This window comes from Urtica dioica, chromosome 10 (genome assembly GCF_054948205.1).
Source record: "Urtica dioica subsp. dioica isolate 48M chromosome 10, U.dioica_male_clone48M_v1_H2, whole genome shotgun sequence".
NCBI lineage: Eukaryota > Viridiplantae > Streptophyta > Magnoliopsida > Rosales > Urticaceae > Urtica > Urtica dioica.
The window spans coordinates 24,866,668-24,893,272 of NC_142765.1; the positions used below are offsets into that span (position 1 = coordinate 24,866,668).

The 26,605-nt window shown below is 37.6% G+C and overlaps 4 protein-coding genes across 4 annotated transcripts; 3 read left to right on the top strand and 1 right to left on the bottom strand.

The window, feature by feature from the left end:
• Window positions 1-1,416: 1,416 nt before the first annotated feature.
• ATLP-1 (Pathogenesis-related thaumatin superfamily protein) lies at window positions 1,417-3,612 on the top strand. Its single transcript, XM_089628840.1, has 2 exons — window positions 1,417-1,572; window positions 2,586-3,612. Exons 1-2 carry the CDS (start codon window positions 1,506-1,508, stop codon window positions 3,275-3,277), a joined length of 759 nt encoding a protein of 252 aa, XP_089484966.1. The 5' UTR covers window positions 1,417-1,505; the 3' UTR covers window positions 3,278-3,612.
• Window positions 3,613-7,492: 3,880 nt separating this feature from the next.
• LOC149384402 (auxin response factor 16-like) lies at window positions 7,493-9,677 on the bottom strand. Its single transcript, XM_089628036.1, has 4 exons — window positions 8,763-9,677; window positions 7,977-8,464; window positions 7,709-7,789; window positions 7,493-7,624 (listed from the first exon to the last, which is right to left on the bottom strand). Exons 1-3 carry the CDS (start codon window positions 9,675-9,677, stop codon window positions 7,735-7,737), a joined length of 1,458 nt encoding a protein of 485 aa, XP_089484162.1. The 3' UTR covers window positions 7,493-7,624; window positions 7,709-7,734.
• A 944-nt stretch (window positions 9,678-10,621) lies between these two features.
• LOC149384403 (Pentatricopeptide repeat (PPR) superfamily protein) lies at window positions 10,622-13,080 on the top strand. The gene has a single exon (XM_089628788.1). It carries the CDS (start codon window positions 10,645-10,647, stop codon window positions 12,646-12,648), a length of 2,004 nt encoding a protein of 667 aa, XP_089484914.1. The 5' UTR covers window positions 10,622-10,644; the 3' UTR covers window positions 12,649-13,080.
• A 4,572-nt stretch (window positions 13,081-17,652) lies between these two features.
• On the top strand, window positions 17,653-18,603 carry LOC149384404 (Calcium-binding EF-hand family protein). The gene has a single exon (XM_089628789.1). It carries the CDS (start codon window positions 17,758-17,760, stop codon window positions 18,274-18,276), a length of 519 nt encoding a protein of 172 aa, XP_089484915.1. The 5' UTR covers window positions 17,653-17,757; the 3' UTR covers window positions 18,277-18,603.
• The last annotated feature ends 8,002 nt before the right edge of the window (window positions 18,604-26,605 follow it).

A 26,605-nucleotide genomic window follows, 5' to 3' on the forward strand; every position in this document is an offset into this window, starting at 1 on the left:
ATATCATCATTTTTTATTCCTTTCCAAAATCTTCTCTCTCTCTCTCTCTCTCTCTCTCTCTCTCTCTCTCTAAAGTCGTAGGAAAGAAAAAAAAATAGCAGTGCATGGCGGTCGGCGGCAGGCGCGGAAGAGGTAACTAGTGTTGGTCGGGATCCCGCGCGAACTCCGGCCTCGAGCCTTGGAGGGTGGTTGTTGGGCAAATATATAATTTTACGCCAATCCCTCTCAAATAAGAAGACGAAAAATAAACAATAGCAAATAACAACACTAGATTTATAATAGTTCGATCTCAACATGAGATCTACGTCCACTTTGCCGCTGCAAATTTCACTATAAACTCAATGGAAAATGTGTTTACAATCGTTCTTTCTCTCACTCTACCGATTTTTCTCTCTTTTTATTTTTCAAACTATCATGCTTATAATATCTAGAATGAATACCATTGACCTAATTTCTGACCAAATCGACATAAAAACTATCGTCTGGTCTAAAGCTCGACGATCTTCTCCAGCTGCCAGCTCGGCACCGTTCTCCAGTTTATCAGCTTGGTGACCGGTCTTCAACTGGGCAGCTCTCTAGTTGGCCGATTACGCTCCATATACCTCAACAGGCGGCGCTCATTTTGCGCTGGCGAGCAGCCACGTGTCATTGCGTAGATATGCGCGACTCTAGGCTGCGAGACGACGGCGAGGGATTAAGGCCCAGACGAAGTTGCTTGGAGGACGTCGCACGGCCAGATCTGGGCTCTGAGGATGGCAGAGCTCTTCGTCGGCTAGCGGAGACGCAGAAGCATCATGCATCATGTAAATTTTCGCAAATTAATGCTTTTGTGTTCCATGTTATACAGTTAATTTATGTAAAGTTTTGTTATAAATGCTGCGGTGTTTCTATGTTATATAGTAAATTTTTTGTAAATGTTCGTTAATAATAGTTAATTAATGTCAATATGTAAATTGTGTTCATATTCACCACCATTTTTTCAGACCATGAGAGGAAGAATATCCCACCGAAAGCGGGGGCTGACTGCAAAATGGGGAGAGTGGAAAAAAAAAAAAAAAACAAGAGCGAGAAAAACCCTAAAAAAAAAAGAAAAAAAAAAAGAGGAAGAGAACTTTATTAAGGAAATCAAAAGTTGTAGTATCCAAGGAAAGGGAAAATGTGACGAGTCGAACGTTGAATAATTAACTCGGATTTTAACTTTTTATGTTTAGTTACATATTTTGAGCTGTAACACACAACATATATTAAAGAAAGGATCTCGGTTAAAAATAAAGCATAGTTGTGTTTTAATTTTATTATCTCGAGGCTGTTGGATTGGAGATCCCATCAACAGCAACTTAACATGAGAACATTGTTCCTTCCAATACCTTTTCTCTGTTTTTTATTTTTATTTTAACTTTCACTCTCTTTATATAAAAACCCCTCTCACCGAACACTCACTCTCTACTCTCTACTTCACATTGGCCGAAAGTGTGCTCGTCTCTGCTCTCCTCTCAGCTTCAGCCATGGCGATTCCTCAGCTTCCTTTCCTATTTCTGTTCCTCATTTTCCCTTTCCTCTCCTACGTTTTAGGTACTCTCTCTCCCTCTCTCTCTCTCAATAAACAGACGTTGTTTAAAGGTATTAAAACAACATTTTACTCAAAACACATCTCTACTTTGCTCAACATCTCTTAACAATAGTATAATAAAAAAAAAACGAATCACCTAGAAGTGCATACTCTCTCTGGAAATGCAATGCAGATTAACATCAAGTAATAAAAAGTGTAAATGTTCATAGATAATGTCATTTTTTTTCACCCACGCTTCTTACCACCGCCAAAACCATGGATGAAATATTCTAGAAAACTCCATTCAAACTACAAAACCCAATTTTTGATCCTTCTATTTTGTCATCCTAAAAACTTAAAGCAACCACAATGTATGAAGATATCACAAGCAACTTCATTTTCCCATTTTCTATATAAATTAAAAAAAAGGCTCTTAACTGAATAACTAATACCAACTTCATACCAACTACAAAGCTATTTTTTTTTTTACCTTTTTTACCCCTAATTTTCGTCATGAAGTACTCTCTCTCTGTACATTGGGATCTCTCTTTTATTCAAAAAATTTCAGTGTTTCCACAAAGTATAGAGCACTCCTAAGAAAATCTTAAGCAGCCACAATAAATAAAAGGAAACTAGCAAAAGCACTTCTATTTCCCATTTTCTGTTAAATTAAAAAATAAAGCTAAAAGCAACCACAACGTTTGAAAGTTGAAACTAGCAAAAGCACTCTCATTTCTAAAGCAAACCAGAACATTTGTAACTAGCAAAAACCCCTTTCATTTCCCAATTTTTTTTCCCTTCAAAAAAATAAGATAACCATTCTAAAACGATTGAGATTAGTATATAACCAACGTTTCGTAAATCTGAGTTGAATAACCATAAAGGTCATGCCATTTCATTGAAATAAAAAAAAATACGTTATTTACGTAAATTTACGCGTGTAAATACATGGACCTGACTTTTTATCTAAGATTTACGAAATCTTGACTATATAGTAATGTGAAACTATAAATATGACTATATACCCAATGAACAGGCAGTACAAGAACGATAGTGTCGTTTCAGAACAAGTGCCCATACACGGTGTGGCCGGGGATCCAGCCGGGAGCCGGACACCCGATCCTGGCCCAAGGCGGGTTCGCCCTCCGACCCAACAAAGCCCGCTCCGTAACCCTCCCCCCACTCTGGTCCGGCCGCTTCTGGGGCCGCCAAGGCTGCTCCTTCGACTCCCGCGGCCACGGAAAATGCGCCACCGGAGACTGCGGCGGCGCCCTCTCCTGCGCCGGCGCCGGAGGCTCCCCTCCGGCGACCCTGGCCGAGATCACCCTCGGGGCCGACCAGGACTTCTACGACGTCAGCCTCGTCGACGGCTACAACCTCGCGATCTCCGTCACCCCCTTCGGGGCGGCCCCCACCGCCTCCGCCCGCTGCTCCCACGTCGGCTGCGTCTCCGACCTCAACGTCATGTGTCCCGCCAGCCTCCAGGTCAGGGCGGGGACGCGGGTCGTGGCGTGCCGCAGCGCTTGCTCCGCTTTCAATTCCCCGAGGTTTTGCTGCACCGGGACGTATGGGACGCCTCAGGCTTGTAAGCCGACCGTTTATTCGAAGATCTTTAAAGCCGCGTGCCCGAGGGCGTACTCGTACGCTTACGATGACCCGACTAGCATCGCCACCTGTACCCGCGGGAACTACTTGGTTACTTTCTGCCCTCACCAAAAGAAACACTAGATTTGTTTTTTATCTTAGTCTTTTAGACTACTACTACTAGTTTCGGTAATACTGCTGATGTTTGTTTTGGTTGATGTTTTCGGGACTTTTTAAGTATATGACTAAGTTTCTAGCTTCTGAAATTATGTGTTTTTGTGATGGTGATGATATGGATTATATACTGTGTTTAACCAGATTATAGATGTTTAATGGTAAAAGAGACTAGATTATTTTACTTGATTTGCTTGTTTTGTTAGTGTTGGACTTGGTTCAGCCTGATTATGTTTTGCTTTGGTTGATGTTTTCCACTTTTCTACGTGCTATGTCCTCTGTTATATAACACTAGGTTTCTAGCTTCTTTTTTATTTTTTTTTAATTGATGTTGTTAAATTGTCGAGCCTAATTCTTCGTCGACGATATGAAGATAAATCTTACGACAAAGAATGAGCTTTCATTGATGTTTTCCACTTTCTAAGTGCTATATACTACACACCAACGCTCATCTCTCCCTCCTCGAATCCGTCCTCTGTTACGAACATAGATTTTAGGAGGAGAATGACATTAATCGGCTTGTGTTGTGTTTTCCGCGGTTAATTTTGGAGCGCCTATTTTATTGGCAGAGCGAGAGGGAAGATTGTTCTTCGGGGCTCGAATCCTAGATGATGTTTGGGTGAGTTAATTAGTTAGCATTAGGGGATGATTAATTTGACTGGTGTGAACCTGCTGTTTTTTTTTTCTTTCTTTCAGTGTTTAGCTTATTCAATTAATGTTGGGTTAGATTAATATTCCTGCTTATTTTTTTGGGTTAGTGTTGAATGTATGAGATGAAACTTACTGGTTTTGCGTAAGTGTTTGATGCTGAAGATATACACAGGTTATTTTACTGTCTAAAAGTTACACAATTGGAGTTTAACTCTTTTTTTTTTTTTTTTGCTATTTATAGCTGATGGTATAGGTATGTGTGAGTTGTTCAGATCTCAATGAGTATAACTGGTTATTCATCATCTATCTAGTTCTGTTGTGAAAATCATTTTGTACTAGGAAGCAAACAGACAAAAGACAAGTGATGAAAAAAGAGTTGAAAAAAGAAAGTTGTTTTGCAATGAGTTTCCGGGTTTTGTAAGCATAGATAAATTATTGTACGTGTAAGGAAAAACACAGTGGCTTTTGGGTTGGAGGCTGAGGTGTGCGTGTCCAATCATGTCGTCCGATTTCAACAGCTACTTGTTGAACACTTCTTATCACCAAAATGACTACCTTTAAAATTTTATTTTGCCTGATTTCCCAACTTGACAAGAAGAGCAAGGACTTAGAACAGCTGTTATTGAAATCACGGATTGCGAGTCCTTTTCCCTTGCCGCGAAGATTTAGCATTGCTCCCTGAAATTCAGCTCATAAATACTAACCACTCTAACGAATAATTATATTCTTATTTTTACGAGTTTAGAGTGAGCATCGATGTTTTTTTTTACATTTGTGGTCCTTAATTGTCACTGCAGATGTCGCTTTCAATGGAATTATTCGAAATATCATCAACACGACATGAGCTTCCTTCAATCAAGTTTCGTGCCAATGGGCCAAGCAACAAGCCCACATGGAGAAAAGGGCTTACCTCTATTCCAGCCCGTTTACGGGATTGAAGTCAATTGGAAAACGGCCTAAACTAGTAGCATAATTTTGACAAAAATAGTAACAGCTATGTTTTTTGAACATTTTTTTTAGGGTCACTTGATGCCCGTGATTGTGTCCCTTAAATCCCTCGTGGCTCTGAAAATCTCGACTCTCGTGGTTTACGCTTGTTCGATCTCCATGATCATGTCGTTTAAGGTCCCGTGACTCCGAAAATCTCAACCTTCATTATTTAGAGTCATCTGATCCTCGTGATCAAGTCTCTTAATTAAGTCTCATGTAGCTATGAAAATTCCGACCCTCATGGTTTAGGGTCGCCCGATCCCCGTGATCGAGCGCTTAAGGCCCCTGTGACTCCGAAAATCCTGACCCTCGTAGTTTAGGGTCGCTCTATCCCTGTGATCGAGTTGCTTAATGATGCATATCAAAAGAGTCTGGAACGTTGGGATCGCAGAAATGGACATAAGAGGAGTGTTTTTTGAGTGGAAACGTCCTAGTAAACAAGACCCACAAAGTAGGGTCTCAACATTTAAGCATAATTCAGACGTTTAGGCTTTCAAAATGACGTTTTGTGTCCTGTCCGTTTTGTTTCATTGCTATTTTTTTTTTAATTTCGTTTATTAATGTTTGTTAAGAGTCTTTATTAGTGTTTAATTATTCAGTTTTAGGGATCTGAATGGTCACAAGATGCATCTATAAATCTTGGTGACTTGTTTTTGTAAAAAAATATAAATTTTTTATGAAATGAAAAATTGAAAGTTGAGTGTTTCTCCCAAATCCGAGCGTCGTGAGCGAGCTCCGAGTTGATGCCCAAAAACCGGTATTCGTGCGCGAATCAACGGTGATTGGATGCCCCGAGTCTAGCATTCACGAGCGAATCAATAGGCGAAGGAAGGTTCTTCGATCGGTTATTCGTGCGCGAATCAACGATCAAGTTCGACTATCCGGTTACGTTACTTTTTATTTTGGTTTTTTTTAAATCAATCTCTTATCTTTGAATTCTCCGCTGCATCACTTAAGGCCTCCACGGCTCCGAAACTCCCGACCCTCGTGGTTTAAGGTCGCTCGATCCGCATGATCAAGTCGCTCAAGGCCTCTGTGGCTCTGATAATCCCGACCCATGTGGTTTTGGGTCACTCGATCCCCATAATCGAGTCGCTTAATCCCATGTGGCTCTGAAATCTACGAAAAACTCAAGGTTAGACCCATCACAGTGCAGATGAGCACACACCAAGGCCATTGAAGAAAAAAAAAAAAAAAAAAAACTCCCCTAGAGCAATTAATTTCCCGCACGACCAGTCGCGTGAGAAATCAGGGGTTGATGTTGGGCCATATTTTTGAAAACCCAAGAAAGCCAGTTATCAACCACTCCCTTCTTCCTTCCGCTTTCTCACGTTGTCCACCCAAACAAATAATCCGTTCTGCCACGTCATCCGCCTAAACAAAGTAATTCCTCGCCATGTCATCTGCCCAAAAGACAAAGCAATTCCCATGTGTAAAAATACACGGCCAAACACTCACAAATGAGCTTAAAAGGCTTATTTCCAATTAGGACCCACCAATAACCCATGTAACAAACACCGCAATACCAATTCACTCTAAATATACCCTTTCACTCCATCACTCTCTCAAAAAAATAAAAACCTAGACAAATTCAAGTGAAATTTCTCTCTCAATATTCTTTCTTGATTTATCTCACAAACATATTTAAAATCCAAAAAAAAAAAAAAGACTCCCTCCACTCACATATATCACACAAAAAGAGAAATAATCTATATTCATTCTCACTAGAATGATAGAAGAAATAATTACTCTCTCAAATCACTTTCTCTAAATAATCAAGGTTAATCAAACTAAATTATATTATCTCTCTAAAAGTGTCAAAGAGCTTGAGAAACCAATTCTAATGTTCTTCACTTGATAATAGGCATATCCCACCACACACTTCACGTTTTCTTATTTCTTAGGAAATCACGGCGACGAACTCACTTCCGGTGCGAAGTTGAGTTCCCCACACAATTCAAGGATCCTCTAAAGCTCTTGAACGCGTTAGGCCTCACCCTAACTTTCCTCGAGCCCTTTGGAGTCTTGAAGAGTGATTTTTGGCCCATCCAAAACTAAGCACGTGACCAATCCAAGAAGCACACCATGTGCGCACAAATGTTAATTCAAAAAACGGCTTAATACCGATTATATAAAATTAATGCTAAAAGTCGTCCTAAATCTTTAACTTCTAAAATATCTGTTATTCGTTGTTATACATTCTCTATTTTGCTCTCGAATTGTATGAAATTGGTTAGATAAAATCCATGCGAAGTAGGGATTTGTAACAAATATTAAAACACACGAAATGGCATTCATCAGCTACAAAATCAATATTGGTTTCTTCAACCCATTTTTATCTTTTTTTGTAGAAATTAGGTTATACAACGGCCATGACGGTCCAAATTAATAACTAGCTAGAACATTATACTAAAACTTATAAGTAGGGAATAAACATGGTGGAATCCTAATATTATACACACAAAAAAATCGACTAAAACTTATAAGTAAAGAACAAACATGGTCCAATCGTAATATTATACTACCAAAAAAAAATCGTATTTAGGATGCAGTAGATATCATAAATAAGAGAGATTAAATTAATTTTTCTTTTTCCAAAAATGCTACTCTAGCCGTGGAAAACTCCCCTACTTCTCATTCCTGGGAAGGCTTTCCAATGTCTAACTGATCATATTCCTGCGAAACGTAACAAATATAGAGATGATAAATAAATAAATAAAAAACCATAGAAACGAGTCTAGAAGCATAACTAATGAATACCTTGCATTCATACCATTAATGAAGCTTCAGTCAATCCAACGTAAACTCCTTCTCTTTCTTTTCTTCTTAGGAATAACACAGCTACACAACATTGCCCCCAAAGAAAGGACACAAATAACACGAGGCCAATTATTCGAAATATGAATCGTTTAATTATTATAAAAATAAAAAAAATAAAACATATTGTAACTGTACATAAGGTACCATAATTATAAAATCCTTTGCGCGTATGATAATTAGAGCATATGATCACTTTCATACAAATTACCTCGAGGATGGTATGTCTGACTTGGTATCCTCGTCTCCGCCGCCATTGTTCGGCCACGCTGATGAAAGTTCAGGTTCAGTGGTGGCACCGGAGATATCAGACGGCGAGGCTACGGAAGGAGAAGCGATGTTGACTCCAAAGAGCCGAACCTCTCTCACCGCCATTGTTTGACTAACACTGTTATTGTCAACCACATCGCAATCATCTTCTTCTATTTGATCAATAAACTCCTCCGTGGTGGTGTCGCTGGGACTGGTGGTCCGGCCGAATTCCTTCTCCTCCGATTGCCAGCTGGGAACGAGCTCTTTCATATCATCTCTACCAGCTCTGGAATTGTAATTGTTTAGGAGGTTAAGAGCTTGGGGTTGGAACACCGGGATTGGAACCGTGGAATGTTGGAACGAGATTGACCAAGGGTTGACTTGACTCACGTCATTCTGTAATATTTGATTGTCATTATCTCCTGTTTGTTGCTTGTCCCATATAACCTGTGAATGGTTGACCACACATGAGTGAGACGTGATAAATAATATATGTATACAAGCACTTGCAAAGCAAACTTTTTAGGCATCATAGTCCAATCTAAGCAATAAAAAAAATAAACAAACCCTAAATAGGACTTTTTGGGGTGTGTACAATCTAAGCAATAAAACAAACAAACCCTAAATAGTTAAATTAAGCAATTCTAAGCATTCAGTCAGAAGAAGGTCAATACCACCTGATTTTTTTTTTTTTTTTTTTTTTTTAAGCCAAAATTAAGATGGATATAAAGAGGCGTACGTATACCTTGAGTATTCTCCATGGAGAGATGGGAAAGAAGATTGGATCAAAAGGTTGAATAGAAGAGAGAGTTCCAAGGAAAGGCTTCTTGAGAGTGGGATCGAGAGAATCCTCGAAATCCATCTTCACTTTGGCTCCCAAAGCGAACGCCGACCTATAACAAATCAGCCGATCCACCGCCTCAGCCCTCACCACAAACTCCGCCGCACCGCCGCCGAACCGAGGCTCGAAAACGACATCGAACGGCCTCCCGGCGGCGGCGAGGCTCGCCGCCGCCACAACATCCTCGGCTTTCACCTTCCCTGAATCCCCGCTCCACCGTCCTCGCCGGACTCCGACGCCCATCCCGCCGGCGGCGAGCTTGAGGAAGAGGATGCAGTCTCCGGCGACGAGGCTCTTGCTGTTCACGAAGGTGCTCCACCCGGAGGTGAGGAGGTGCCGCCGCGGCGTCCCCCGGAAGATGTGGCGGAACCTCCATTCCGTCCCGTGGACGTCTCTCGGGGCGATCGTCTGGACCGGAGGGTCGTCGGCGCTGTAGTCCAGCGCCGGAAAGATTCTGTCGGCGCAGGCTTTTGGGACCGAGAACCCGCCGCCGTTGTTGGCGTCGGATTGGGTCAGGACTTTCGAGACGCACGGCGGTTCTCCGACGTCGTATCCGCCGCCGCCGTCGATATCTCCGTCGGCGGCGCCGTAGGGGATCGGCGCGAGGGTCATCTTGGCGTAGACCTCGTCGGTTTTGGGATCGGCGGCGAGTTGTACGGCGGTGAGACGGCACCGGAACATGTGCGGGATGGTTCCGGGGAAGTGCGGAGAAGAATCGGCGGTCTCGGCGTGGCCTTGTGGGAAGTAGTACACGGCGGAGTTGACCGGAGGAAGACGGACCAGAGGGCCGGCACAAGCGTGCCATAACTCTGAATCCATGGTGGTTGATGCGCTGACGATTTTGTGTTAGGGTTTGAGCAGGATTGTTTTGTTTGTAAGTACGCGCTGTGTTTTACTATATACATGGAAAACCTAATTCGATTAGATTTTGTAGAATCGGTTTTAGTTTATATTTTTCTTCAAGCGTAATCATTGGAGGCTGTCTTCTAGTTTTTAAACTAATTAATAATGTGTATACAATAAAAACGACATATAAATACAATCAGTTGACTTTGTCAAAAGAAAAAGAATACTAAATATATAAACTTAGGATTATAAATTAATAGAAAGAAAAAGAGAGAAAATGTGAAATATAATTTCATTCTATTGACTTTATAAATAGTTAAAATCCAAGCATTACACGTAGTAGTTGTATATTTGTTAAAAGAAAAATTGTCTCATTTGCCAACAATTTTATAATTTTTTCTCATTTTTCACAAAAAGACTAATATTTCCCAAAATACCACTATCTATGTCAACAATATTGACATCTATTTTTGCGCTTCACTATAAGATGTCAACATTGTTGACATAAATGTCAACAATGTTGACATCTTGATGGCATTTTGGGAAAAATTAGTCTTTTAATGGAAAGTGAAAAAAAATTATAAAATTTGTGACAAATGGGACAATTTCTCTTGTTAAAATGGACTTCTAATATATTTTCGGACGAAAATACTTTTTCTTAAAATAAATTCATTGTTTTTCGTTTTTCATTTTTCATCCAATGATATTTACGACCAACAAAACTTTGGACTCGATGTTTCTCCTTAATTTTTTTTTTTTTTTTTTTAAATGTATCCGATGAATAACGATAAAATCTAACGAGTTCTTTATTAATTTCGATAGCTGAGAATGAAATTTTTAAATATTCATGTCGTCAAAAAAAAAAAAAACCACCATCATATCTAACAAACAAACACACCATATTCTTGGCTTAGTTCAAACGAAACATGAAAACACAACAATGTACATAAGAAACCATACGGTGGTACCAAGATTCTGGACTCTCCCACAACCAACAACCGTTCTTATTTCTCTCTTCCACAACACCACAGCACAATCTCACCAACACCAATTGGACGAAGAAGTGAGCGTGAACGACAGGTCGTACTGGACTAAAACCATCCACAGCCTCTGCTCAACCCACCGCGACGTCGACGCCGCTCTCCGCCTCCTCCGCCGCCTCACCCTCCGCGGCTACCGCCCCGACGCGCTCAACCTCGGAAGCCTCGTCCACGCGCTCTGCCACGCCAACCGCTACGCCGAGGCCCACCAACGCCTCGCCGACATCGACCGCGCCACCGTCCCCGACGAGCGCACCTGCAACGTCCTCGTCGCGCGCTTGCTCGGCGCTCGCTCGCCGGACCAAACTTGGCGCGTGGTTCGTACGCTCGTCGCGTTAAAGCCCGACTATGTTCCGTCGCTCGTCAACTTCAACCGTTTGATCGACCAGTTCTGCTCGGAGGCCCGAATCGTGGACGCCCATTGGCTTCTTTACCACCTTCAGAGTAGAGGACATAACCCCAACGCTGTTTCGTACACGACCCTGATCAATGGTTACTGCCGGGTCGGCGACTTGGGTTCTGCGCGGAAGCTGTTCGACGAAATGCGTGAGAGAGGCGTGGCACCGAATTCCCTCACGCATAGTGTCTTGATCCGAGGGGTTCTGAGGATGAGAGACCTCGAGCGAGGGAAGAGCATGATGACGGAGCTTTGGGAGAGGATGAAGCTCGAGAGCCATGATGACACGCGAGTCAACAACGCGGCGTTTTCGAACCTCGTCGAGTCGCTTTGCAGAGAAGGGTTCTTCGGTGAGGTCTTTGCGATCGCAGAGGATATGCCTCAGGGAAAGAGCGTCAGAGAGGATTTCGCGTACGCGCAGATGATCGACTCTCTCTGCAAAGCCGGGAGACACCACGGGGCTTCGAGGGTCGTCTATTTGATGAGGAGAAATAGGTTTGTTCCGAGCATGGTTTCGTATAACAATATCGTCCACGGGCTTTGCAACGATGGCGGTGTCATGAGGGCTTATCAGCTTCTCCAAGAAGGGATCGCGTTTGGGTATTTCCCTTCCGAGCCCACCTTCAAAACCCTGGTCGAGTGTCTGTGTCGGGACTCGGAGATTCTCAAGGCCAAGGAAGTCCTCCGAATCATGCTCGACAAGAAAGACTCGGACAGAACCAGGACTTACAACATTTACCTGAGAGCTCTGTGCTTAATGGACAACGCGACAGAGCTTCTCAACGTGCTCGTTCTCATGCTCCAAGCCCGGTGCCAACCCGACGCGATCACGCTCAACACGGTCGTCAAAGGGCTCTGCAAGATCGGGAGAGTCGACGAGGCTCTCAGAGTCCTCGCCGACATGACAGCTGGCAAGTTCGCCGCCCCGGACATCGTGACCTTCACCACCGTCATTTCGGGTCTGTTGGGCGTCGGAAGAGCCGAAGAGGCCCTCGAGATGCTCCGTCGGATCGAACCGGGCGTGGTGACTTACAACGCGGTGCTCCGCGGGCTGTTCAAGCTCCGGCGGGAAGAGGAAGCGATGGGTATTTACAACCTGATGGTGAGCCGCGGCGTAAGAGCCGACAGCACGACTTACAGCATCGTGATCGGCGGGCTCTGCTGGGCCGACCAGATCGAGGAGGCCAAGAGGTTTTGGGACGATATCGTGTGGCCTTCGGAGACTCACGACAGTTTCGTGTACGCCGCGATTCTCAAGGGTCTTTGCCGGTCGGGGAGGTTCAAAGAGGCGTGCCATTTCTTGTACGAGCTCGTCGATTCGGGGGTCTCGCCAAACATCTTCGGGTACAATATCCTCGTCGATTGCGCTTGCAAGTCGGGTTTGAGAGCCGAAGCGTACCAACTCGTGAGGGAAATGAGACGCAACGGCTTGGAACCCGACGCCGTGACTTGGAGGACCCTCGATAGGCTACGCCAAGGCTCGAAGAAACTCGTCTTCGTTCGGTGATTTCGAGTTTCGATTCCGAACATGGAAATGTCGAATGAGAGTTTCTTGTGAATGTCTTAGAGTAGTGGGACAGCTTGTTGCCTTGTTTCTTTTGCTTTGCAACTCGTGACGGCTTCGAATTTGTGATCGTTTAAAAGGATTTTTTTTTTTTTTTTCCGTTCAAGAAAGTACTAACGTTGTCGAGTAAAATTATGAAAGAATGGTTGGATAAATCCGTCCCGTTTTGTTCTATAGGATTACTGCCCATTGCTGGAGGGTCATGAAGGCAAGTTTTAGAGACAAGACTTTGACTTGAATTTTTAGAATTTTGAACGAGAGAGAATTGAACACTAGCTACAATTTTTATGGCGATAGTCTACGACAATGAACTCTAGGAAATTCTATTTTCAATTTTACTAGAGGATGTTTCAAAATTTATCTTGATATTTAGTATTTTTCTAGTAAAAGTTTGCAAGTTTATCTGAAGGGCAATATTATCCTTTATTTTTATAATGGGTGATTTTGTAACTTGAAAAAAATCGAGGCAATTCTCATGAAGATTTTTTACGGGTATGACGTGAATTTGAGCTCATCCCCCATATAATGCCGAAAAGTATGAATTCGGTTTAGTTAGAGTTTGAATTTGGGGAAAATTTGAAAAAAATACGATAATGTACGATGAGATTCATACAATGTATGATGATATACGATAGTGTACGATGACATTCAAAGACTGCGATTTTTTTTTTTTTAATTTTTTGAGTTATGATAGTGTACGATAAAATACAAATGATAAAATGGAGAAAAATGTATTTTTATCCTCTTTTTTTTTTTTTTGTCAAAAATCCAATTTTAGATATTTTGATAATAAAGAGTCTAGTCTTGATATTTTGACCTATTTGAGATTCATTTCAAGAAATTTCTCATCCAAATATAGATCACCACTACTGTATAAATTAATATTAATTTTTTTTAATAATTTAAAAATTGACTCGAATTTGAATTTGTAGTTACAACTTTGTCCCTAGCTTATATATATATTTAATAAGATTGATTAAATTATTAATTGAATATAGATATTTAAATCTATTTTTTAAAATACATCAATTCAACTACAACTCATATGTTCAAAAAAATTAAAACTACTACAATAAAGTCGCACTACTACATAGACAATTGAAATTAAAATAACAAAAACAAAAATATATATATATATTAAAAACATAGATAACATATAAATTTTGTGATCTGAAAAAAATAATAGATATAAAAAAAAACAAATAATAATTATTTTGGAAAAATTTACAAAATATAAAAATACTAGAGGTTTAAAATTATAATCTTAAGAAAATTAAAGTGAAAAATAATTTACTCATAATATTTTTTTAAAAAGATGTAAAATATAAATGAGTTAGAGATGTAACACACTATTCACTTACGCAAAAATGCATTTTGGATAAAAATTTACATCTGTATTGGAGATCGCTCACGGTCAGCATAAAAATAAGTACAAAGTACAAAGAAGTCTTGACTTCTTTTTTTTTTCGCCTAGAATTCAAGTCTATTTAGGGCGGACGAATTTCAGCTTGACCACCATCCCTGGGACCATGGACCTGCCCATATTGACGGCTCTAATCTAATATCACGATATTACGAGCAACTTGGAGACGCATAGGGATAAGATCTTAATAATACTAATAATAATAATACTTTCTCAGCTTGATAGATTGTGCAATTAACACCATTAATTAATATACGACGATGACAAGTCCAAATTGGGCAAGTTCTTATAAGGCGAATCTAAGGACTGCATGTAAGAGAACACATGTCCATTATACGAAGCTTTGCGGTGGCTTTTCCTTCCAACTGATAACCTCCTATTATTTTATCCTCACTCTTCATGAATGTGTCAACAAAGTTGTTTGGATGATCAAAATTTAAATATCTCTCAGCTTATATATATATATATATATATATATATATATATATATATATATATATATTATTTATACATTATATATAATTCGTTGTGACAGCTACATAGAACTATACACGTCAACCACCACGGCTAGGCCGTCGGTACAATAAATCCTTTGTTTTATTTTTAATTCATTTTTGTTAAGGTGGAGGGAAATTATCAAAAAAAAAAAAAAAAATTGGGTCAAAAACGATAAATTTTCATATACAAATGAACCATGCATACCATTCTATTTCGTCTTTACCAAACGGAAAAGGCGTTACCGTACACAAAGTTAAAATGATATTTAAAGTAAAGAGCACAAGAACCATAGAACCCATTTGTCCAATCAAAGCATAAACATTGTATTCTTCGGATTGTCATTGTCAATTTGCATTGCCTTTGCTCTGTTTTCTAGAGGAAGTTGAATGTTTGTGTAAGAAACGCGTTGAAACCGAGTTGAACAAAAGAAAAGGAAAAAAATGGGCCAATTGCAAAGTGCATGTGCAACACGAAGTTGCCGAGTATAATAAAATGGAAGTAAGCGAAAAACAGAGAGTCAGATAATTCAACATGGCATCTAATATACACTCCAGCCGACTCCAACATACGTGCTTCTTATTGAAGTGGGAAATGAGTCACACGCACATTTGTTGTGTGTGTGAATGGGCATGTGTTTATATATTGGTTGGGACCCTCCACTTAATATCAATTGATTTTGAGTTGGATTTCCACATGGTATCAGAGTCAAACTCATTCTCGATGTTGGGGATGTATCTTTTGTACTCCTTATAAAGGTCATGAGTTATTTCTCCTATTGTCAATTGGTTTTAAAATGGAACCTCATGATATTTTAACACTTTTATTCTTACGTCTTTTTTAATCTTTTTTTTTTTAAATGCAAAATGACCGTCAATTCACGATAATGTAAGATACAAAATTGGGGTGTTCGTGATAATCGTTGAACCAAATAATTCGATCATCCAAATCAAATCGTTCCATAAAAACTTGAAAAAGTTTGAGATCGAGTTGAGTTGATTTTTATTTTTTATAGTCGTGAGATTGGGCTAAACCAAATCAATCCGATAACGTTAATATTTAAATTTTTCTTAAAATTTTAAATATATTATGTGAACTATTGTTAAAAAAAATATATCTTTTTTTTAATAACACTACAATTAAATTAAACAATACTCATTATATTTTATTAAATACATGAATATTTAATTATTAAAATTATGCATGATATTATTCCAATAGTAAGCTTTCTTTAGATACATAGCATAATCCGAAAAAACCAACCCAAATTAATCCGATTATTTTTTTATTTAATTTTACTTTTTAATTGGGTTTATTTGGGCTTTAAAACCTTTTTTTTATTCCAGTCGGGTTAATAGAAACTAATGCATTTTGACTGAAGCTGATTCGTCTAATATGACTTATCATACGTCTTCAGCTTCTCAATGTATCCATAGAACTAGACCACAGACAATTGCTGCCATCAAGACCAATCAGTCAACTCGCTCGAAATGATTCATGAACAAAACTTACTATTACTTATTTTTCACTTTCTTGGAAGTAATATTAGAGAGGAGATGCTCACTACGATGTTACACTCGTGATAGTAGTAGCTCCACTTAAAGTTGGTGTAGAAATCATCCAACTATGAAGTTGTAAAGTGTTAAAATCGCGACATCTTTGACTAAATTTTTTTTGCAATACTCAAGGGTTTTCGGGATAGTTCATCCATGGAAGAAAGTCCAACTGGAAAGGAGATTGAGACGAAGAGAAGCAAAGTAGACGAAATGCAAGAAAAGTGAATTTGGGGGCATGACATGTCGCAATAAAAACTGTTATGAGAAACAAGCTTAATTAACGATTTTGGATAAATGAAGAGAGAAAAGATATTGGGTGAACTATTGAAGCGGAAAATTAGATAGTCAAGATGGAACCGAGATCATAATATTGTGGATTTCGGAGCTGAGAGCTTAAAGAGTTCAATTATGAGATAAATTTAAGATTATGGTTACCGTGAAAGGGAAGTGAAGAGTAAGCATGAATTTGAGATGAATGGTTGATCATGACATGAGAGCTCGGAATTGAAAATTTTGGTAAAAAATAGAAAAGAATGAAAATGATCTATATTTGGGCTATAAGTAAGAGAAATAAGCCGCTATATTTTTCGTTTATTTTTAATTGATTTTGCAAGATCTAGGATTTTCTCTTATTTTATTTCAAGTGTCGTGTGACAAACACATCTTAAACAACATGAGCTGAAAATTGATGGATAGATAATGTTTTAAATTGTGATTGGAAGGGCAAAGTGTTACTAGTGCAAGAATTAGTAAGAGAAATATGTGATGAGAATTCGACAACAATAATACCGTTTCTTGCCAAAAATCAACCATAACTCAAAATTTGATACATTTATTACAAAATCACTTATGCAAATATTGGAATACCCACAATGAAATATGTCATTTCGTGACATACCTGTCAGGAAATCGAAGGACTTCGTGAGATATCTGTCACGAAATAGAAAAATTTCGTGACGTTTCTTTCATGAAATTCTTTAACCTATTTTAAATTATAGTCGAAGGATAGACGTGTCACGAAATTAATTCTTCGATTTTGTGACAGATTTCATTAAAGGTATTATAACTTTTGTACAAGTGATTTAGTAATAGATGTGTCAAATTTTGAGTTTTAGTTGATTTTCGGTAATTATCAAATAAATAGTAATATTTTGTCAATTTCGCATATGTGATTCATCCTATATATAAATATTAGTGCTCTCTATTTCGCAAAGCCAAAAACGAATTTTGTATTCTTGCGTACCAGCCACCACATCATACTTTCTACACGCGGTTGCGTACTTCTTTTTCCACAAAATTAATCACTAATTATTAATAATAATAAAAAGAACTTGTTTTAACTTTTAATTAGTTAATCTAATAACCTAAATTATTAATCTTTAAAAATCTCGTGGGGACCCACGGAGAAAGTCCATCTCGTTCACCCGATGACCGATCCGCTTTTTCCTACCTCGCCCCTATAAATATATCCTCTTCAGGGCTCAGGTCATACACTAATTAACAATAAAAACATCAACACACGCATTCCAACAAACTCAGAATCAGAAGAAACAAAATCAGAAGCTTCAAATTTCAACAATGGCGACGAACCCTAGCCCAAGCCCCGCCGCGGATTCGATCCAGGCTCAAGCTCCTTCCTCGGCGTCCGTGTACCTCCAGGATCCCGACGAGGTCCGCCGCGTCTTCGAGCGGTTCGACGCCAACGAGGACGGAAAGATCTCTATCACCGAGCTCGCAGACGTCCTCAAAGCCTTGGGCACGACGGTGACGAAGAAGGAGCTCGACGGCGTTATGGAGGATCTGGACTCCGATAACGACGGCTATATCTCTCTCGCCGAGTTCACGGCCTTCTGCCGCAAGATCGCCGGCGACGGTGGCGACGCTGAGCTCCGAGACGCCTTTAGCCTCTACGACCAGGACAAGAACGGCCTCATCTCCTCCGTCGAGCTCAACAACGTCCTCAATCGCCTCGGAATGAATTGTTCCCAAGAGGACTGTACTCGAATGATCGCCTCCGTCGACGCTGACGGTGACGGTAACGTCAATTTCGACGAGTTTCAGAAGATGATGACAAACAACGCCAACGGAAATCCGTGATTCTGGATCGATTGGGAGGATCGCGTGAAGAGTACGCGCTCTCTCAATAGATCTAAATCGTCATTGTCTACTTATGGTGATAGATAATAATTATAATAATATTATCGACGATAATACAGAGTAATTTTAGAGTTGCTTCACGTTTGGCTATAGTTTCTTTGTTTAATTTTAGTATCTTCACAATTTGTGTGTAGTTTCTGCTTTGCTTGTTTCCCGAGAAAATTCGTTTGTGCTTGGGACGGCTATTGCTTCTCAGTGGAAATTATTGTTGCAAATTGCAATTCATGGAATATAGATCAGAAGATAAGTTCCGGTGTTTTTTTTTTTTTTTTTTTCTTCAAACAAATGAGCGTTGTTTTTGGGAAAATGAAATGGGACAACTTGTCGAAGGCTTTGAATGTGGGGTTCGATATCCATTTAATACTGAAACCCTCGTGCATTTATTAGTCAAACTTTGATTTATCCTGGTCAACCCTGATAGGTGATGTAATCCTCAACTTTGGACGGAATTTTGTAAATCTCATTCCGACTACGGAAATTTTGGCCTGTTTGTTTCTTCATTTGAAAACTGTTTTTGATTTTTTGACTTTTCTAACTTGAACAGATTTTTGAAAAAACTGAATTGACTGTTTGTTTGATGATTCTCAGAATACAACTCAAAAAGTTTTCAAACTGTTTTCTGTTTTAATGAAGAAAATCAAAAAACTATTTTTAGGTGTTTTCTAATTTTTTCACTCAACTTTTTTAACTTTTTTTTTTCTTTTTGTTTTTAATATATCATCTTGATATTTCCTTCTCTCCTATCAACATCATTTCATTTTCCTCACTTTTGATTATCGAATTTATTTTCGTTCCCTGAAAAACTTAAGTTTTACAATTATGGCAAACTTTAAACAATCAGAACTCCATTTTACAAACTATTAATTGGTCGTGATCCTCTCGTCAAACACACGAGTTTTCACTATTTTTAGTCAACATTAGGTATCAATATTTGATATTTGTTGTATTGACTACAAAGATAAACAATATTTTCCGATAAGCTTGTGAACAATCATTATTACTAAAGGTACGACCATTATATTCGCAGCAAAGACTTTCAATTAGTATATATCTCGACGCCTAATTCTTATGTGAATTATTACACTACAATTACAAAAAACTGAATAAAAAAAACTGAAATCCTTACCAAACAGTTATTTGAAAACAACTGCAAAAAAATTTTAGACTACAACTATATGAAAACAAAAACAGTTAGAGTGAACTACCAAACAGGCCGTTGGTTTTGTGTTTTTGGAAAATTTTTTAAAAATTTTTTGAAGTTGTTTTGTAAAAAAGTAAAGAAAAGTGAAAACAAATAAAATGTGTTTTCGGAAATTTTTTTCTTCTCTTCTCTCCTCCTTCTCCTCATCTTCTCTTTTCATTTTTTCAAAAACAAAAATGAAAACTATACCTGTTACGGGATAAAGTAGTCAGACACCGAGTAGGGTAGTCAGACTACCGAGCAGAAAGAAGAATCCAGCATCAAGCTCAGGTAGAATAGACCCAAGGGCTGTCCATTGAAAAGGAACGAACCGTTCATAAGACAAGAACGAAACCTACCGATCAGAACTTCGGAGAGAAGAGAAGATCGTGGGTCAAAGACTAGTCAAACCAAAAGAAAACATGTTTCCAATGCATAAACGCACACCTCGACGGTTCCAAAGTCATACGAAGGAAAGTAACTGTCCGCTTCAACAAAAGGGAAGTGACAGTTACCCGAAAAACCGTCTAGAACGTGGGATTGATCACCCCACGTTCCCCAGAATAACCGTCAGAGCCCACAACCACGAAGCTACACCAGACATGTATAAATAGGAGCTCGCAGAGGTTCTCGAGACACACAAAAAACTCTTGGAATACTTTTACTTACTTTCTTTCACTTAGAACCTCTAGAAAACATTGCTCTCTTGTATTAGATTCGTCTATATAAAGAGAAAGTCTTGCCTAAATCATCTCTGTACTCGAAGTTCTCGTACTCGGAGTCTGTGTATTTTCGTAAGATATTGTTGTACTAATTTTACAGGTCAACAATACCAAACACTTTTTTTAGTTTTTTCACTTTCTCAAAAACAAAAATGAAAACTGTACCAAACAGCTTTTTGAAAACAACTGCAAAATTTTTTTTCAGTACAACTACAAAAATTAGAAAATAAAAAATAATTTTTTTTTGAGTTAACTACCAAACAACCCCGAAACTTTTAGGGTGTGTTTGGTTCTCATCTCAAAAAGAAAAGTGTTTTTGAGTTTTTGAGATAAAAAAATAGGAAACAAAAAGTGAAAATTGTGTTTGGTAAAATTTTCGGAAAAGTTGTTTTGTAAAAGAGTAAAGAAAACTGAAAACAAATAAAATGTGTTTTTGAAAAAAAAAAAAATCTTCTCTTCTCTCCTCCTTCAAAAACAAAAATGAAAACTGTACCAAACAGTTTTTTCAGTTTTTTCAATTTCTCAAAAAGAAAAATGAAATTGTACCAAACAGCTTTTTGAAAACAAATGCAAAATAATTTTTCAGTACAACTACAAAAATTATAAAATAAAAAACAAAAACTTTTTGAGTTAACTACCAAACGGGCCCTAAATCCCAAAACGGATTGAATTATCCAATTGGATTTGAACGATAGCTCCGATGTCATTTGATGAGTAAATTATTTCTTTAAGATTAATTACGTTTAAGATTAATTACGGTTCTCATGTATTGAACACGAATAATCGTTTCAATATTTCTTATTGGTTAACTCAATCTCTTAACTTTTGCAATATATTTAATAGTGCAGAATAGAAGAATATACGAATAATTGCTTATCATTAACATAAACAATAATTACGAAAAAAAACTCAAAATTATTCAATAATAACATATCTAATATTGGAAAAACATTATCAACATAATACCCTAAGAGGATTTCAGATTACATACATTTCGACTCAACTACATATCATCCACGCTCCTAGCTTTTGGATTTGCTTGCTTCTTGCATCAAGGCTCCAGGGATCTTCAGATCTCGGCTGCTCTTGACTCCTTTGATCTTCAGATCTTCAAGTCTTCGGATCCCTCAGCGGCTCATTGCTTCTTGGATCTTCGGATATTCACGTTCGGGTTGAGCGATACCGCAACTTCCAAAATGTAAACTCCGAATGGATAAAGACCGAGGTGTGGGCCAACTCTTTTCTCACTAATTATTCCAACAAGATGTCAAAATAATTCTTTCTTTCTTTGGGAAGTGATATGAACAAATTTTCCAATTCCGGGAGAGAGGAAAAAACGTCCAAGACCAGGGGAAAGGGGCTGCCGAAATTCCAATGTGGAATAAGGCTTGAATGGGCGAATTTGGCACCACTCAAAACCTGTTATATATAGCTTTCTAACTTACCCAAAATAGAATATACAATTTCTTGATTTCCTTTGATCTTATACTAATTAATGTGATATATTTATTCTATGAATAGAATAAATCAAATATCTTCTAAATACTTTAATAAATAAAATATTCAGTTCAAATCTTATATTTATTTACTTCTCACTTTAAAATATATTAATCAGGTAACTGATTAATATAGAATATCTTCATGATACTCTTAATAAATAACATCATTAATATATTATTTATGTCTCATTATAAGAGATACTTTTCTATAAATAAGATAGTATAGAATATCTCCACGATACTCTCAATAAGTAACATAATTAATATCTTATTTGTTTCTCTTAATATGATATATTATTCCATAAAATGAATAGCAAAGAATATTTCCATTATACTCTCATAAATAACTACTACATTAAATATCACAAAATCGGATCATATTTAATATATAATATTTATTTCCTATTTGAGAAAAGCCCCAATCCTATTGGGCTTTGATCAAACAAATTCAAGGCCCATGAAGCATGATGTATAAGCCTACCACAAGCCTTATTGGGCCTTATGGACCGATTTAAATTGCTCTTTTTACAAACCTATTTAAATCTAAATGATATTCCGAAGTTACTTAAAATTAATAACTTATTCGTAAAAAAAATTATTACGAATGCGAAAGAAATTACAACCAAGTTGCATTATTGAGTGTATAATCAATTAACTAATTATCATGAGTATCTCTTTCCATCTTTATCAGAGCCACCTTGAGGACTATGAACCTAGTAACCGAAGCTTCTACGAATCCGAATAATTAGACAAAGCCTCTATTTTGTCTTATTCATTCGATTCATCAATCTCGTCGTCATACCACAAGATGAGCCGAGACTGCACTTTTCTTATTACTATAATTATATTTTACTCGATGTTGTGAGTGTCCATTGGTATAATTAGTTCATGAGCTCAATTTTCCGAGCTTCTGGAATCAACCCTGAGGTGAGTAAACATTGACCTTCTTTCAGGAAGACTAGATTATGTATATGTGAATCATTTTCCGCTCATATTATATCCTGAATTCCTAAGACATAAGTATTTAGGTATCTTCAAGTAGCGATTAACGAATGAGTCAAAGAACCCGAAAATACAACCTAGAAGTCCGTGACCACTTCAGAATTTAGATCAAGTCTCACTGTGACCTTCATAGGGACCCCATTTAATGTGTCGTAACAGTGATTAAACGACACATCAATAATCAAAGTCTGTCCGGGTAATACACATACCAAATGTGTAGAATGCTCCCCCTCAAGTGATCAACCTTTCACTTGTGTTCCACATATGTTATTTTAGATTCATCTATCCATGCATGGATCAAACACCGACCATGTTTTAGCTCACGCCCGAACTTAGATGTTCAACGTGTAATTCAATTTAATACAGAGGCTATGGATGATAGTTGTTATTGATTCTAATTAGAAAATAACCTACTAATTAATAATGCTAATATATTTAACTTTCTACAAAATTCAGTAAACATTCATCTTTATTTCATTATCTTTAGTGAGCAATATTTCTAATAATCTCCCACTTTGAGCAGAGAAGATAAAGCGGGTTCCTTAGATCATTAATGCTCAGCTATCGTACAACAGATGGCTCAGATTTCTTACTAGGATTAAGATTCTCAACTTAACTTGTATCTCTACCAATTATGTCGATCGATGTATATATCTCATTTAATATTCTTATAGTACATGCTTCTTTGTGAGTGACCTTTGACTTACCACTTAAGGTCAAGTTAAGTTGTTCGCTGTAAATGATTTACTATTGAACACGTTAACACTTCAGATATCTTTTAGGCCATACAGCAGACCTTATATCTTTAAGATAATAAGTCTATCTATTCTTGGTGTATATCCGTTTTGGCGCCAAAACCATTTGCACCATAGCATATTTAATCTCTCACCACTATCCAGAGTGTGATCTATTGAATTATTTATAAGAACTTTGCATTGACCTATTTTCATTACTTAGTTATTTACAGTTTGTCCTTATTAGTCATGCTCATATTCAATATACACATGACTAATGATTTACTATATTTTAATAACTTAGTATCTCACTATTTTCAAAAAATTTAGTGACGCCGAACTTTTCAAATACTAGGTTATTAAAATATAGTAAATCATTAGTCTTGTGTATATTGAATACAAACAGCTAAGGAAAAACTATACATACCCAAGTAATGGAAATAGGTCAATATATATTGCTTATAAATACGTTCAACAAGTCACACTATTTATAGTGGTGAGAGATTAAACATGCTATGGTGCAACTTATTTTGGCGCCAAAAGGGATATACCCAAGCAATAGGTAGACTTATTATCTTAAAGATATAAAGCTTGGTATATGATCTAAAAGATATGTGAATTGTGAATGTGTTCAATAGGTAGACTTGTTATCTTAAGTTTGGTATATGATACAAATACAAGTTAAGGTGAGAATCCAAAAGTTGATAGTTGAATCCAGAATGGATCGATTGTTGACACCTTTGTGCTATGAACAGTAAAGGATCTTTCGCTAGAGAATCAGTGGAACTCGGGGCTCATAAGTAACTCGAGGGTATAACGGTATATTTGACCCTTCGTGTCACGAGCTGAACCTGAAGGGTAGATACTTACGAACTGGCTATATCAATTGACACTTATCTTGAAGGATCAGGTAAATATAATTCTTATAACTTTGAGAGGTCCAGCCTTGGGATATTAGTGAAATGTCACCAAGATTTGATGAAACGAAAGAAGAGAGGTAACAGTGTCTACGCTCTCGCCCATGTTCATATAGCATTGAGTTATTAGGTTCATAGTCTTTGAGTCGGCTCTAGTAAAATGAGTTATAATACTCTTGTAGTAAATATGTGAATTTGACTACACACTTACTGGTGCAACTTGGTTGCAATATCTTTCGCATTCGTAATAAAGTACTTTACAAAGAAGTTATTAATTGTTAAGTAACTTCAGAATATCACTAAAAATTATATGCACCTGAAAAGAGCAATTTAAATTAGTACACAAGGCCCAATGAGGCTTGTGGTAGATATCTACATCAATGTCCATGGTCATTAGATTGTGTGATCAAAGCCCAATTGGATTGGGGCTTTTCTCAAATAGAAAATTAATAGAATATTGTATATTAAAAACGATCTTATTTTGTGAATATTTAATATAGTAAATATTTATGAGAGTATATCATGGAGTTATTCTCTACTATTCTATTTATAGAATAATATTTCTTACTGTGAGAAACAAATAATGTATTAATTATATTATTTAATGAGAATACCATAGAGATATTCTATATTATTTAGGTAACCAGATAATATATTCTAATATGAGAAGTAAATAAATAGCAGATATGATCTGAATATTTTATTTATTATAAAATATTGAAGATATTTAATATATTCTATTCTTATATTAAATATCTCATATTAAATAGAATAAATCAAATCAAATCAAGTAAGTGCATATTCTATTTTGGGTAAACAAGAAGGCTATAAATAAGAGGCGCAAGGTTGAGAAAAAAAATAGACAATTGTCTTCTTCCACACTTGGAATTTCGGTCAGCCCTCCCCTATAGTGCCTTGGACGTTTTTCCTCTCTCCCGGAGTTGGAAAATTTGTTCATCCCATGCGCATAATAAGTTTGTCTCGACTAGATGCCTTGGAACATGATCCGTAATATGTTGAGGAAACTTGACCACCGTGCGCATAATCTGTATATTTGGCAAGTTTTCAGTTCGCCAAGATTGTTAATAGAAGACCTTCTACGTTTATTTTCTCCGCGTGAATGGGTAAGCAAACCCTGATTCGACTTGCAAAGGTGTTGACCACTATAAAAGAAAGCTCCTACCTTTAGTGGTCTTTGACGCATTCATTCACACAATTAGAGTTCTTAGACATGCAAGACTGACGGACTAAGAAATGGTTGTGTTGTGTGTATGGTTTAATACTATAGACGTTATTCTGTTTCATAACGAGTTAAGTCTTGTGTGGGTTTTGTATTTCGTGATTGTGTATTAACGGTTGTTGACATTGAAGACAAACAAACACTTGGAGAGTGTTTGAGTGGAAGGATTGGAGCTCAGATTCGGGAGAAGCCTGAGTTGAAATTCACAGGTAGTAATAGAAAAAAATGGCCTATAAGTGAAGATCATTCATAGAAGACCATCGTGTACTATTGACGAATTTTTATATAGTGAATTTCATTTCCACAGGGAAAACTGTCCCTCAGAGTATGTGACGTTGCATCAAATTGGGTTATCATTATTTGTATCATTTACTTTATGCATTGTTTAATATTTTTCATCTATGACATCTGAACAAATTGTTGTATACATTGATTCAACAGTGTGTGCGACATCTTATTTCTGACTAAATAGAATTTCAACCGGCAATATTTCTTCACACAATTCCATAACCCCTTAATCTCCCGATCCTTTGCCTGAACAAAAAAATAATTGTATCGTCGTTAAATATTAGGTGAGAGATCAGAGATACACTCAACCTTGAGGTGGATACGTATCTATATATACTCATGTCACAAGCGTGCCCAAGCATTAATAAATTAGGTATGTCTAGAACTAGTTGCCAAATCAATTTAAGAACCACCCAACTCTCTAATAATGTTGTTTCTTTATTTCTCTAGCTAACTAATTTTATTTTTTCCTTGGACGGAACTATGGAGTCTATTGCAAAAAAACTTGAACTTGGGCAATGGAACTCAATTTAGTCACCAACTTTGTCACGTCCAATCCTAACACTAATTTGGTAAGCGCAAAGCATGTGGAATTATTGACAATCATCACTCCTAATACCATTGTGTTTAAGGCTTTAAGCAACCCATATCAAGGAATGGAAATTACTTTTTCCCTTAGACAAACCT

Bases quoted from the DNA above. Each gene is read 5' to 3' on its own strand.
- LOC149384403 (XM_089628788.1), top strand. From the start codon at position 10,645: ATGTACATAAGAAACCATACGGTGGTACCAAGATTCTGGACTCTCCCA.
- ATLP-1 (XM_089628840.1), top strand. From the start codon at position 1,506: ATGGCGATTCCTCAGCTTCCTTTCCTATTTCTGTTCCTCATTTTCCCT. The intron at 1,573-2,585 runs GTACTCTCTCTC...CCCAATGAACAG, and splicing joins TTTCCTCTCCTACGTTTTAG to GCAGTACAAGAACGATAGTG.
- LOC149384404 (XM_089628789.1), top strand. From the start codon at position 17,758: ATGGCGACGAACCCTAGCCCAAGCCCCGCCGCGGATTCGATCCAGGCT.
- LOC149384402 (XM_089628036.1), bottom strand. From the start codon at position 9,677: ATGGATTCAGAGTTATGGCACGCTTGTGCCGGCCCTCTGGTCCGTCTT. The intron at 8,465-8,762 runs GTATACGTACGC...AACCATTCACAG, and splicing joins CTCCATGGAGAATACTCAAG to GTTATATGGGACAAGCAACA. The intron at 7,790-7,976 runs GTAATTTGTATG...AATGTTGTGTAG, and splicing joins TCAGACATACCATCCTCGAG to CTGTGTTATTCCTAAGAAGA.